Source organism: Priapulus caudatus, unplaced genomic scaffold (genome assembly GCF_000485595.1).
Source record: "Priapulus caudatus unplaced genomic scaffold, Priapulus_caudatus-5.0.1 Scaffold35, whole genome shotgun sequence".
NCBI lineage: Eukaryota > Metazoa > Priapulida > Priapulimorpha > Priapulimorphida > Priapulidae > Priapulus > Priapulus caudatus.
Genome location: NW_014577096.1, coordinates 246,032 through 260,884, shown reverse-complemented (window position 1 = coordinate 260,884; position 14,853 = coordinate 246,032). Strand labels below are relative to the sequence as shown.

Here is a 14,853-nt window from a genome sequence, read left to right as displayed (position 1 = left end):
CATAACAGTATATTGTACTAGGAAGTTGTTGGCTCACTATAGTTTGTGATTCACATGCACTAAAATTCACCAGAATGCATGGAATGAAGTCTCCGTAACAAAAATTTTACTGGTGAGGGAGTCCCAGAACCCCCAGACCTCCCGCTTAAAAAGTGGCCTGACTGGGGCTATATTTCGCGCTATATTTCCCAGCCTGAATGATTTTCCCAGTCCGTCCCTGTCTATAGACATATCTTTCCGCGCCGACTACTCCTAGCGAGGCCTCACATACGGGCGACGTGCGCATGCCTTCGTGTTATTGCAGATTTCTGCGCTCGTGAAAGCGTGACTAATTAGGTTTTCTAAAAAGGTTTTCGCCGCTGGCTATGCCAGCACGAGATAATCATATACCAACGCTAATTGCGTTCAGTACATCTGTTGGGCTCGACGCGACTATACTTCTGGCTGCATCCTGCGGCGTTAGACGTTAGTATTGTGAACGCCAGTATTATCGAATGCTTTGATATTTTATTACAGTCAATAATGGACAGAATGATAGGCATATCACGTCTATTATCTGATATTTATCTTTTTGGGACGCTTTTGACACTGATTTTGTCATAATTTCGGCATTAGAGGTGACGTCAGCAGGATCGCCCTACTGATCTATGATTCTTATCATTTTCCTTCATATTCTTTATCTTCTCATTTTTATCAGTCAGTGCGACTTGTCCCCTGTCTGTTTACTTCATAAGTGGAAACAGATAATGTCTAATGTATAAATATTTCTTGCACGACTATTCTTGTCGCTGGGAATGATTACTCGACCCGCACATGCACTACAAAGGATTTACGTTCTCTGTGTATACAATGTTATATTTTATATGACATACTATAAGTAAAATTAATAACAAATTCTACTAGTGTTATTGAGTTAATCAATGAAAGAATTATTTGATAGTTTAGATGTTCAATCCATATATTCTTATATGGATATATCCATATATCCATGTTTTCAGGCGCTTTAGTTAATCAATCTTTTTCCGTTCTATTTTTACTACTCTTTATACTAGTGACACGGCAGAAGCTTTTTACGATCCTTTATTTTAGGCCGGGGCTACGCGTCCGGTTACCGGACGCCCAGCTCCCAGGCTACGCGTCCGGTCATATATTTCTTATGTGAACCCAAATATATTTTTTCAGTTTATATAAATAAGTGGGGGTATGTACTTGGGATCTTATAGTAAGTATTATTCTGTATCAAAGATCCCCAGGTTAACCAGATGAAGTGTAAATGTGAACGAAATTAAATGTGTTCTGGGTCTATTTTTTTGGTGCATATTGCGCAGTGCATGAAGCGGTTGCTATTATGCCTGAATTAATCCTAGGAACGCACAGTATGCTGAGTGTCGCGACAGCCGGACTAGGTTTAGTACTCATCATGTGCAGTTTTTAGTTTACGTGGCTATATACTGACTGTATACCGATGGTTAACCCGTCTCGCACGCATAATCTCGCTCACGGTGCCATTCATTTAACATAAGAGAGAACAATTATGTAACATCAAATACAAACCTAATCAGGTTTCATAAAATGCAACATGGCTATTCGCCGAATAAGCTGGAGATGGAATGCAGACCTGTCAGGCTCGAAGACTCTTGTCTCGGAGGTGGAGATCCTTATAACTGGCGGTGATGAACTTGAATACGGGTTACTATAGCTGCGAACTGTCTGTCATACAAAGAGACTCCCGTCGCAGACATTTAAAGAATCACCTAGTCTGAAAAGGGCTTAACGTGTCAAATTATCGTTATTCCAGCTGTAAGCTCTTAGGTTGAAGAAGTAGATTTATTTACCCGTTATGTTTCCGTTGTCCTTCTCGGCTTAACTCGTAATCATCGATATTTCAGCATTCAAATCATTACTTCAATAAATATGAACCGGCGTTTGAATCTAGTGTTTGCATCTACGTGCACAGATTCGGAAAACTACTATAGACGAGAATCTTTTTGTGCTAAAATCTATTTCGCGTTGGAGTAGGCCAACTGTTATGGTACGTGTATGGTATGGTGGTAGAAATTGATATGCACCAAAAAGACGCTTTATATGATTCAGGGTGTGCAACACGGTTCTACGAACATTTCGAACATTTGGCCACTTCCTAGTCATGCAACCATGCTCCTAGTAAGCACATCAATTAGATTTATCGTTTGGAGTGACGAGTCTTAGGAACCGCATAATGGCACCGAGCGTTGCTGCGAAACGCCTCTTACTTTCGTCTTCATAGGTATTCGTTGACGTCGTCGCAGCTCTGTGTGTTTCAGCGCGAACGCAATTACTGTAATCGACTTTCCATCGCATCTATGGCTTCCTAACCTACTCTTACAGGCTATGCCATTTCTGTCGAATGCATTACACATTATTCAAGCAGACGAAGTTAATCCAATAAGGACAGTTGCTTTACCGTATATATAATATATATCAGGAGTTAATAAAGACAAAAGTATATTTGTCTTTATTAACTCCTGATAATATGAATATATTTACCTGCGTGCCGGCAGTGCACAGGTCGATAAATAGTGTCGTGGGAAAGAAATTTGGATTGCGTCTTGTAAAAAAAGATGTGCGAAATCGTGAAATGCATTTAACCGTGGATACATCTACACGGGCAGTGCATTTTCAGCGTGTGCGTGCGTGCATGCGTATACACGTGTTATGTGAGGGAGTTGCATGCGCGCATGTGCGCGCGTGTGTATGCAGGTGTGTGTGGGTGCCCTTGAAAGTGTTATACGTGTACGATATCCTCATAAAAGTCGCAGGTATGAGTGTCCTATTGACCGCAATCCTACTGGCTCGTTCCCAGCGCGGTTATTAACGCGTTTATTCCGGTATTCAGTGTTACAAGCCGAATTTTATAACTGTCCACTTTCGCAGCACCAGCTAAATTACGACTACGAAATTGTCGTAACGCAGTCGAGGATCTATACAATTCTTGATGTTGTTTAACGGAGAGGCGACTAGCTCAGGACGAACGCTTAAGCTTGGGACACACTAGGCGATTTTCCAGGCGATTGAGTCGGGCGACTGAGTGGACACACTAGGCGATTTTCAGCGCGATTCATCGGCGATTTTTTTCCCGCTGCAATACTAAAACACTCGCGCCACCTAGATTAATTAATAGTCACATGATTGAAAATGGCACCGTTTGATTGGCTGATAAATTGTACATTCGGGCGACTCATTCGCCGACCCGGACACACTAGGTGATTGTAGTCGCGCGACTGAAATAATCGCCCGATTTTATCAAACATGTTTGATTCGGGCGACTCACTCGCCGGTGAAAATCGACTAGTGTGTCCGGGGCGCAAATTTGCGATTCCCAAACCGTATAGCTATGGAAGAAAAATTGAGCTACGTGATTGGGTAGAAAATGTTTAGGACACGCCCACTATCGCACGCACACCATCGCGCATTTTGCACAGGGGCTTATTTATTTTATTTCTTATTATTTTTGGCTAATTTTGTTTTATTTTAGAATTAGGGTTAGGGTTAGGGTTAGGGTTAGGGTTAGGATTCGGGTTAGGGTTATGGTTAAGATTAGGGTTAAGGTTAGGGTTAGGGTTAACTAATTTTTATATCTATGAATTTAGTATCTACCTCAGTGGATCAACGCCAGAGCGTTCGCTTCGTGATCGTAAGGTACCGCGTTCGAAAGCCATACGGTGTTTTTATTTTACTCTGCGTTATGTATTTCTTTGTATTTTATTTGTTTCTGCATTTATTTGTTCTGTAACATTTGTTTATGTTCTGAATTAAATATATTTCTTTATAATATTAGCTTATAATTTAATATATTAGCTTGTTGACTAATAATGCGTGTCCTAAAAATTTTCTAGCCAATCACGTTGCTCAATTTTTCTTCAAAAGCTATACGGTTTGGGAATCGCAAATTCGCGTCCGGGGCTTTAGAACGTAGTCTGTTTAATATAGACGTTAGACATTTGAAAATATCTAGGTCGAGTGAAGCCAGGCAACTAAAGGTACCGTGAACAAACAGTAGTCAACATTAAAATCGACAAAATGAGTAGTGCGCGCACGCGCGTACCGGTTCCTGTGCCACTGAAATTCTTTAATAGTCACGCCTAGAAACGAGTCACGTGATCCCAAATTGTGTTTGTTCTGCCGACTTGTTAGTCCAGCGACAGTAAAACTTGCTTATAAAAATCCTGTTGTTTCTTTATGACGTTAATTATTTACTAAATAATAGGCGCGTAGATACACGGACACGGTGAATATATGAATTTTATAATGCTATAATGCGCGTTACAACATATGTGTAACTAGACAGAGGGCACTCACGGAGAGTGCATACCTCCGCCAGCATGTAACATGTATGTGTTACGAGCTGGCTCGCCGCTCGCTGCTGGCTGCTGTTGACTGACTCGCCTGCTGCTGACTCGCTGCTCGCTGGTGGCGTCTGCTGACTCGCCGCTCGCTGGTGGTTGCTGCTGACTCACTCGCCTGCTGCTGACTCGCCGCTCCCTGACTCGACGCGCTATCGATCGCGCCGCGCGGACTGGACACACACACACACGAGACCTATTACATTACCTCCGCTCCACTCCGTGGCGGAGGTAATTAAACGTGTGTGTGTGCATGCGTGCGTGCGTGCGTGCGTGCATGCGCGCGCGCGTGCGTGTGTGTGTGTGCGTGCGTGCGTGCGTGCGTGTGTGTGTGTGTGTGTATGTGTTGTGCTAGTGTGTGTGCGTGGTGGTGTGTGTGTGTGGAGTGCGCGCGTGTGGGTGTGTGTGTGTGTGTGGTGTGTGTGTGTTGTGTGTGTGTGTGTGTGTGTGTGTGGGGTGTGTGTGTTGTTTATGGCGGGGTCATAGTACGTCTAGATGTAAAAAGGGCGAGGCTCTATAGAAAAGAGGTACTGAAACCGCGCCATTGTGTTGGCGGATGGCTAGGCTAGACCATGTGTCTGTATATTTGTGTTGTGTTTATATGTGTTCTATAGATAGGTGTAGGCCCGTGATCGTATAGGCTACTACAGATTCGTATACAGTCAAATACGTGTGCTGTCGCACTTTAAGCCACAACGGTATATCATTCAATAAGCAGAGGATTACTAACATAAGAATGCATTCTTTAATGAATATACAGCATAGTACAGATCGTATAGTACTTAACTACACTACAGCAGGCTAGTACTTAGCTAACATAAGCAAGCGAATACAGTGTTACAAGCAATGCATGTTTACGAGCGTGGAGTCGTGCAGGTCCGTGGTGTACCTCGAGAGACAGCCGGCGACAGCTGGTGACGATGCGTGTCTCTGTGTCTTCCGTCCCAAATCGGCATTTTCTCTCTCTCTCTCTCTCTCTCTCTCTCTCTCTCTCTCTCTCTCTCTCTCTCTCTCTCTCTCTCTCTCTCTCTCTGCATATCCGCATTAACACCAAGCGAGGTTGTTGATTAGTGAGCTGTCGCGCTAGGTCTTATTAAGATTATAGTGTATAGCCTCTTGTACGTGGACAGCGAAGGCACTTGATGCCGCTACCACCTGCTGCAGCTGTCGCCGTTCCTAACGATTCGCGGTACACGTAGCGGTACATTGAGTGGAAAACGCATGCAACGCCCATAGGAAGTTTCGTATTGATAGCTGCGTGCGTCGAGAGCCAGCTGAATAAGTCTTGTAGCTCGGCTGCGCACCTGACACTGCACTCCTCGTTATTGACAACTGCCGGTACGTGAGATGCGGATTGAGAGCGTGAGGCATTCACCAGCGGAAAGTCGAGAGGGAGCAAAGGTACGGCCGTCTGTATACGTACATTGGCGCAACTCTCCATGCGGATTCGGTGTTACGATTGTTTTACGCCTGTATGCGCGAAGGTGTGAGGATTGCTATAAAACAACGCGGTTGGTTATTATGTCCCGTTATACTGAAGCGCACATCTTTCGCTAGTGGAAGGCAACGACAATATGTAAACGGTTGGTATGAATGGTGCATGGCGGCGGCGGTGGCGGTGGCGAGATAGCGATGGCGATGGCGGTGGCGGTGGCGGTTGCTGTGGCGGTGGCGATGGTGATGGCGGTAGCGACGTCGGTGGCGGTGGCGGTAGCGATGGTGGTGGCGGTGATTGCTGTGGGGAAGAGGTAGTCCTGATGCTGACCGAGACCTTCACGTCCCTATGTTGAAATTAACGTACGTTTGTTTCTTCAACATACGAGCAAATGATTGTCCGCGAATTTCGCACACGTATAGGCCTATTACACACCATGCTGGCGCTATAGGCAGCTTTCTCGCTTTCGTGTCGGAACATTAGCCATACATGGTTCTCATCTCTATGGTCCGTGTTACAAACTCAATGTATAATTTGATGAAGCTATTATTTCACAGCACGTTTCTTATTTTGGTAATCTAATCATTATTTCTTATTGTGAAATGCATTTACGCGAATGAAATACGCTTAGAGCGCTTCGTCCTCGATGGGAGACATCGACGCACGCTTTGAAGTCTCAAAATCTGCGGATTAATATAGAGAGAAACGTGTGACCGTGTGAAACATCTTATCAGATTGAAGGAAAATCCACGAGTAAAAAGGCATCGAATATGGCTGTTGTCTGTTACGGGCCTGGACCAACGGCGCACACAGAGTACGTCAAAGCAACATTGCTTATTTCAACAAGGAAATGACAAAAATGGCCGCATTCGTCTCGTTTCGTGCGTCTTTCTCACGTCCGTTGATTGATTATGATATTAATGCCCCGATATTTGACCTGACGTTTGCGCGTATTATTACACACCTGCTCACGTTGCCTCACGCTATCGTAGCACACCTCCACTTTAACTAGCTCTGAACGTCGCACAAGGGAATACTGTCTGTCGTAGTAATAATGGGGCGTGCTAAAGATGTCCACGCAGTACGTAACATACTAATCATGTACCGTCACACTACGCCCCTGGGTGTCTCGTTCGTGTCTACGCTCACGTTGCCCACACGAGTCCAAACAGTACTAACCCAACGAGTCCTAAAGATGTCCACGCAGTACGTAACATACTAATCATGTACCGTTACACTACGCACCTGGGTGTCTCGTTCGTGTCTACGCTCACGTTGCCTCACGCTATCGTAGCACACCTCCACTTTAACTAGCTCTGAACGTCGCACAAGGGAATACTGTCTGTCGTAGTAATAATAGGGCGTGCTAAAGATGTCCACGCAGTACGTAACATACTAATCATGTACCGTTACACTACGCACCTGGGTGTCTCGACTTTTATGCATGCGACTATTTGACGATGTCGTTGCCATTCCTCGTAACTTTCTCTGTAATGGATATATAAGTAATTCTGTAACCATTTAAAATTACTACATCTCCCACTCTTTTTTCCGAGTACAATCTCAATTATTGCTAAAGCCATCACAAGCTATCTTTCAACGCGGACGCTTTTAGAAGTACCTAGTGCAAAAACTATTTTCTTTTTTATGGAAAATTTGCCGATTTAATCACTTGGGAGTTGTCTCTCTATGTTATCCGCTCGTCGGAAAATAATTATTGGTTTTTCTGCGAAATTCTAATTCATCCATATATAGGAATGGTCGCCGGCGGCACGGTACCATAGCATGATCCTACGCAGATCAAATGTATGTATACTAACCTAGCTAGTTATGTGTCACCTCTGCTGATTGTTCTACTAGTCGGACTGGTAGCATTGTGTCCAATTCGAATGATTAAACAGCGAATTCCGAAGCCCAGGGAACGATCAGGAGAAGAGACGTGTGATGGGGAGGCTGGGCCGTCACTACGGGCCACGGATCCGTTTCACTATTTCATAAGGGTTCGACTAACCTACCACTGCGATGCCATTGAGTCATAAATTTAGCGAGGAAAAACTAGTTTCGACTTATGATAGTCTCATCAGGGTCGTCTGAAGCTCTGTATTTAACGATATAGATAAACGACAGGAGAATGCAGCCCCCTTCTCCATGTCGGCACGCCTCGTACTGTTGCCATCGTGGACATGGAACAAAGCACGGAAATGTAGGCATAAAAGACTAATATGCAGCGATGATTAGAAGGACTGAGAGGGGGGACCAACTCTAGACGCTCGGCAGTCCTCGCACAAACCCTCGTCAATAATCCGTATATGTGTTATAATATTCAGAATAGAGTGGATTGTGATTTACTGTCGAGTTATATAGAGTGGGGTTTCAACGATCGTGTAAGACCGAAAAAGTACGAGTTAACGTTCGTGATTATAAAGCAGCGGGGTTTATATGTTTTGCAGATCTCGTGATTATTGGCAAGAATGTCACTGCAGTGTCCCACGTGTCACACCTAGTTGCCATGACGATTGTCTGATCGGTGCCACGCCTCTTTGCAAATATTCGGGAAAAACACTCAAGTGACATTTGACAGTTCGCTCAACGTTCGACATGGGCCCATGACATGTCGGATAAATCGTGACAGAGTCGCTTCTTAGAAAGCTTACAAAGCCCATCATTTATACATACATGTACACACGCACGCGCGTGTGTATTGCATTTGCCTGAAACGCGTTTCAAGATTCTATACACAGTCACTCCTGTCACATAGAAAATTTAGCTTATATCTCCTTCTTGCTTCCCGCGGGGTTTCCTCAGCGAACAAATACGCGGTTTGATATGACTGGTGATTGAGGCGGTACTTCTTCAACAACGGTTATTCGTAAAAATAAATAAGACGTGGAATGGGTAATACTAGACGGGCCCCTCCAAACGGGTAGCCGATTCTGTGATGCGGTTACATTGATTGTCTAATCTAGACAGTCTGGAGAAACAATGTGTGAGATGCTGTGGCATGTTCCGCCCAGGTATCACGTCTCGATGGCACTTGTCAGACGTTGGGTCGATATTATGGTATGATCAGGCGAGACGTGCGACAAATTCTTCTTTTTTTCAGAACCGAAAAACACCCAGGCACGCGCCTAATATCTATTTCGTTCTCGGCACGTGCCGAGCATTCTACTATCGCGTACGTTCTCTACGGCTAAGTATTAGCATCAAGTTTACACCCGCTTCCGTACGAGAATCCTGCATGCGAAGTTAAATTGATCGTAATATACGAAGAAATGAACTAGTAAAGCGCTGCTGCGGTTGCGCACGCAACCACTTTCAACGAGATGGAGATAAATTTACACAATGGAAAAACAGTAATAACATTACCTTGCGCTACGCATTCAGTGGTTAGCATTTTACGAGCGCCTGCGATGAGAGTAGATGGTGCATATCCCACACACGACGAAATTTGACTCACAAAGATAATCTAATCCGTAAATCTAAACAGTAGCACAAATGTCATTAGCGTTGGTGTTTAGCGTGTCAATAGCACATAAAACTGCCTCGTAGAAATCTATATGCTTCAGGCGATTCTCATTTTCGATCGGGTATGAGGTATAATAGCATTTAATTATAATGGCAGCGCTTGCGTTAAACGTGGATGGATATCTGCTGCAAATGCATGGAAATCCGTTGACATTTCAAACTTAAAGTTCACGAGTTCTTATTTCAGGCGGAGCCGCCGATCAGTACAGCCCTGCGGGCCAACTGTGCGCAAAGCCGAACAAGCAAGTTCTCATCAGCAGAGCTTCGGCATAGACGGTGCGACAATAAGTAGCGGCTGTTGCATGACGGCCGTGGGAGTTTCGCCTGTCTACGTGAGTCTGTGGGGCGTCCACGCGTGCGTACGCATCTTCTGACGCTGCTACTGTCGCTGCCACAGCAGCTGCGGCTACTGCTGACAGTGATGATGCCGACAACAACGAAAGTGGCGTTCTCCGTATAGCTGATACTTTTCCGTAGCGTAGAGAGAATATTTTGCTCGCTCGTCGCGTTCATGCCGGCAACGTTCGTCATCCTTGCACCGCACGAGTGCCTCTAGCGAGTGACAGCATCTCTCAAGAGACGGCATGGGCTGCAGGCACTGCACGTTGGCCGAGCCAGCGTGCGAGCGAGAGAGAGGCTTCGCCGTCTATAACGTCGACGGCGTTACCGAGACCCTGGGACCGGGAATCGTTGACGTCACGCCGGCGGAGATTCTTTACACGCCCGCCGGCAATGAGGACTGCCTCTGCTGGGCGCTAGACTGCCTCCGACGATACGGCTTCGACGCGGATCTGTTCTCTTTCGAGACCGGACGCAGGTATCGCAACCGCTTTCTGCACCCATCTATGTATTCCCCTGTCACACGTCCACCCATGTAGTTTCAATGTGTATGTTGGTCTAATGCCGATAGTAATGCACTACGTCTAGGTAGCACTCGATCCGGGTACACTTTTTGTCGTTCTTGCCGGTGCGTGGTGAAAAATAGTTCGCTTTAGAATCGCAGAAGTCTATACTTGCCTTCCACACCGCCCTTATATGGTTCATATACCGCTTATTAAGCTGCTGACGTTTTCGGTATCTACATCGGGGCCCGTTATTAGAAACATCGTAAAGTTAAGCAAACGTTAATGCTAAGATAATACTTACGACTAATGGAATAGCGACGACTACTGGAATAGCGTTGACGGGAACGCATCGCGGCTACGAGAAACCATACAATAACAGAAACTTAATAATTTAAGAAGATGCCACTGTAGATTCCCTGCAAATGTAGAAGCTTGGAGCAAGTCAGAAGTACGCCAACCGGTCGTCTATGGGTTAATTGCCTCATCAAGCCAGTAATGATTGCCCACGTGTTCGTGCGTGCAGTGAGAGAAGGAGATTGGCACTTACACTGTTGCCGTGTTAAACTAATGTTTTATTACTCCTTTGCCGCTGCACACTGGAATTATGCCAGATATGTTTGCTGGTACCTGATGGAAATATAATTCACACTTCCATGTGATGCAAAGGCAATGTTTCTTCGAGGAGAGCATGTTTGTCGACACAAGCATCATGTCTGGAATTCAGTCTTCAGCGATCAGTTTGGATAACTGATGTAGTGTAGTATGTTGTGGGTGTAATTAGTCTAGGAATATGCATGACTGTTTAATGAGGTTAATGTCGGGTGACGATATTCATCTGACACTGATCACTGAACAACACCGAACCCCTATATTATTTAATACCCTGTGAGCGGGATATCAATTGTGCATGAGTGTTTAATGAGCAAAACAATACTAAAGGTTTGAGGATTGACAGAATATTACAGAAGTTATTGCGAGTTTAGCATGCTTAATTTATAAGCCATGCCCCTTAATTTATACGGACTCAAATGGGAAAATATACGATCTGAATTTTTTGTGATACAAAAAATTGCCCTACGGTGCCAAAGTGGCACCCGGTGGATTCGGGTTCAGGAAACCACAAAAAACCTTGTTTATACCCGATAGCAACGTTCATGCAGTCATTTGGCAACCGGACTATATATATCTACATATATACATACATATATAACCTACATAGGCTGGAGGTAAACCAGTCAGTACCAGCACATTTTAAAAGAAAACAATAATCTAGGTTTTATGAATATTATCAGTTAGCATAGACTTAAATTGCCCGACATATTTTTGCAATTTGGGGAGCAATATTTACTAGAAATAATTTGAACCTGCGGAAGAATGTTTGCCTACAATGCCGGTGGCTCCATGATACTCTACTCCGCATCTACTATCGGATGTGTTAGGCTACAACCACTAAGCTGTATATAATAACACTGTGTATAATAACAGTTATTATATACAGCTCAGAGGCTCTAAGCAAACAACATGCTACATGTTGAGAAGGTTTCTCATTCATTAATTTAAGACGAGGATTGAGATACCTTATATTCCGCTATTAATTTCAATTAGATTATGTGCGTGTTTATATGGCGAACAAAAAGACGTTAGGTTAATTGGTAGTTGGGTATAAATAAACATGAATACAGTTTTGTGATTAGCTTCCGGTCTTAAGAGTACAAAATAAATATTCAGTGAGGCTCCACATATGCAGCCACTAATAATTGCCGCGTAACACGGGGAAAGCCATAAAAATGGTCACCCGACTTTAATAACCAATTAGATATTATTTTTCGGGCTTGGTTGACAGCTTGTTGAATCGGAAAAAAACTTGACAAACTACATAACACGCCTTACACATGGTGGCGTGCCGGTAAAGATCAGGTTTAAATTGCCAGAGTCGCTTCTCCCTTATGCATGTGTATTAATATCATGGCTTTAGTGTATTCTAGTTTAGAATACTAATAGGTGAACTTTTACCCTATTAGAAAAAATTCTTTCTCGCTAGCCATTAAGACATTAAATAAATGTCATAAGGGCGCGCGACCCTTTCTTTAATAAAATTGCAAGCGAAAGCCTGTCATCCTCACTCCAGCTTATACGTCGTAACCTTTTACTGGCAATTTGAAACAAAAATATCCGTGATATTATTGCGAGAAATAATCGATTTCATTAATCTGCACAGGTACGAAACCGTCTCACCATGTTGCGAGTAAAGCGGCCTTATTTCTTTCTTGTCACATTCGCCCCTGCTGAGAGTATGTGACATTGCGGCCAGCTGTTATCACTGCTAAAAGTAGTCGCGTCTAATTTCGTCTAGTTTCGTCTTGTTTCTTCGTCTCGTGGCACGAGTAAATGTCACTAAAGGGGTAAAAAGCCACTCTTACCTCGTCATGTCACGACTCAGGTGCATATAGTGACATCAGTGAGTTTGTCGTGCCCACGCCATCTTGTCAGGCATACCGTCGATACTGTCGCATAAAAGTACGATCGTAACGGCTCATACGTATAAGTTTTTTTTTGTCTGCTCGCGCCATTGATCAACATTTCATTCCCGGTAGAACTGATTTTCTTTCATTAGTTACTCAGGTCATGTCGCAGAAATAATGGGATAAATGATAAAAATTGTTCCAGCGTTCGTACTCAGTCTGCTGACAGCACGTAAATAGTAAATTGCGGCCAGGTATGTAGGACTGCAAATGCTGTGAGTTGTCCGTGTTTAGGAATCACCCAGCCCTCCCCTCCCCCAGCTGAATCAGTCCTATTCTCAGTCGCTATCGCATCGCGAAAACCACCCCGCTAGAGAAAAATACGTAGGCGTTCTAAATACGACCGAGACCTTCCTTGAACAGCGGCTACGTTCGGAGTCGTGGTCTGAAAGCGACCAATGGCTACGACCGATACCTGGATGAGCTCAATCAGCGAATTGCTGGTTTGACAATAGGAGGCTGGGAACAGTTATGGGTCCCTCGTCACGTCAGACAACTCTCGCAATCGGCACATAATCGGATGAACCAATATTTATTGGCTTCATTAAGCCAGTTGCCGGATACTGCGAGTTCACTGTTCGAACTATATCTTATTACGCGTTTCAACAGCTGAACTAATTTATTTCAATCGCATCTCGTGCGCAAGTGAAATGTAAAACATTGATGTTAAAACGGCGCGTTATATACGATGTGCATTGCAGCTGACCGCCAAGATGGGATTCTGAAATGTAGAGCCCCGACCTGAACTCTGAGAGCAACATCATGCTGTGAACGCTTGTCTACGAGTAAGATATTGCATGGAGTGAGCGAACGGACGGCCTGTGTGACGGGAGTATATTTATAGGCGGGTGTAGGTGTATGCCGTGTGACCGGACACACCTGTCATGCTTGCGGGGCGTATTATAGTAATGCTAAAACTTGTCTGGCGATGCCAACGGTTATGCTAAGGACAACATAACGTTGGCCTATAATCCTACGCGTACGTAGCTATGAGGCTGCCATTCAGAAATGGCATTATGATCGAGTGTTCTTTACTAAGTGTGCAAAATGGCTTCTATATATACCCGAAAGAGTAAACTCGGGCATGTGTATGCCCTTGTGCATCAAGGGGATGAACGGTAAATCTACGTTAAGTTATTGTAGGTAATGAATCTTTATCCGGTCTAGAATTTCTATACATAGAGTTGGTTCTAGTGACCCTCGCTTCTTTCGTATTTGATGAATGGCTTTACAACGAATGAGAGTCTGAGAGGCTCATTCTCTTATGTTTCTGTACTTGATAGTGCGATCGTGTTTCGAGATGGCACAGCCGTCTATGCTTTGTTGCCTAGGGACATTCCTTGCAGGAGATCTCTTAGATGAGAGTGATTGTGTTCTTACATGGCGATGCATGTAAACAGCTGTCCGTGTTTCTAAAATTCGTACTGTAATGAGACCATCTTCACGGTTATTCCCGCTATACGTAGACCGAACACATGTACTCGAAAAGCTTTCCGAATCGTTGAGGTGGCTTAGAGCACGTGCCAAGTGTTTACCTGCAGTATGCTTGATGTATTTAGATCATAATTCAGTGTGGGTGGGTCCATGCAAGCGTAAGAGGGTGATCGGATGGTAGTACGCAGAAGGAATCTCTAGGGTTCGAGCAGCTGCCATTTTGTTCTTGACGGTTGTTGGTTTTCAGCCTCCTTCAAGAATTTTTTTTGATGATTTTACAGGCACATCACAGGAGCTATTTATAAGGTATAATAAGCCTACGTTTTTTGGGACATAAACTTAATAGGTTTCCAAGTAAGTATGGTAGTTCTTCTAAAGATTTCCGTTGGCGAGAAAAACCGGTGCGCTACGAAAAGACACACAAAAAAGTCACTACGTGATTCAGGAAATATGATGGTGGGAAGAAAAAAATCAGAAAATTCGCGAATCACATCCACAAGTCTAATTCACACACAGACACACACACGCGCGCGCGCGCACGCGCGCACGCACGACCGCACGACCGCACGACCGCACGACCGCACGACCGCACACCTGCACGACCGCACGACCGCACACCTGCACACACAGCACGCGCGCGCGTGCGTGCGTGCGTGCGTGCGTGCGTGCGTGCGTGCGTGCGTGCGTGCGTGCGTGCGTGCGTGCGTGCG

General features: G+C 44.6%; 1 protein-coding gene across 1 annotated transcript in view; it reads left to right on the top strand.

Moving 5' to 3' along the window:
• Positions 1–9,926: 9,926 nt before the first annotated feature.
• The window catches only part of LOC106817648 (fibroblast growth factor receptor substrate 3-like), a 15,321-nt gene continuing 10,394 nt past the window's right edge, over positions 9,927–14,853 (top strand). The window contains exon 1 of the mRNA XM_014822339.1: positions 9,927–10,159. Within this exon, the coding sequence (XP_014677825.1) occupies positions 9,927–10,159 (233 nt within the window). The remainder of the gene's footprint in view (positions 10,160–14,853) is intronic.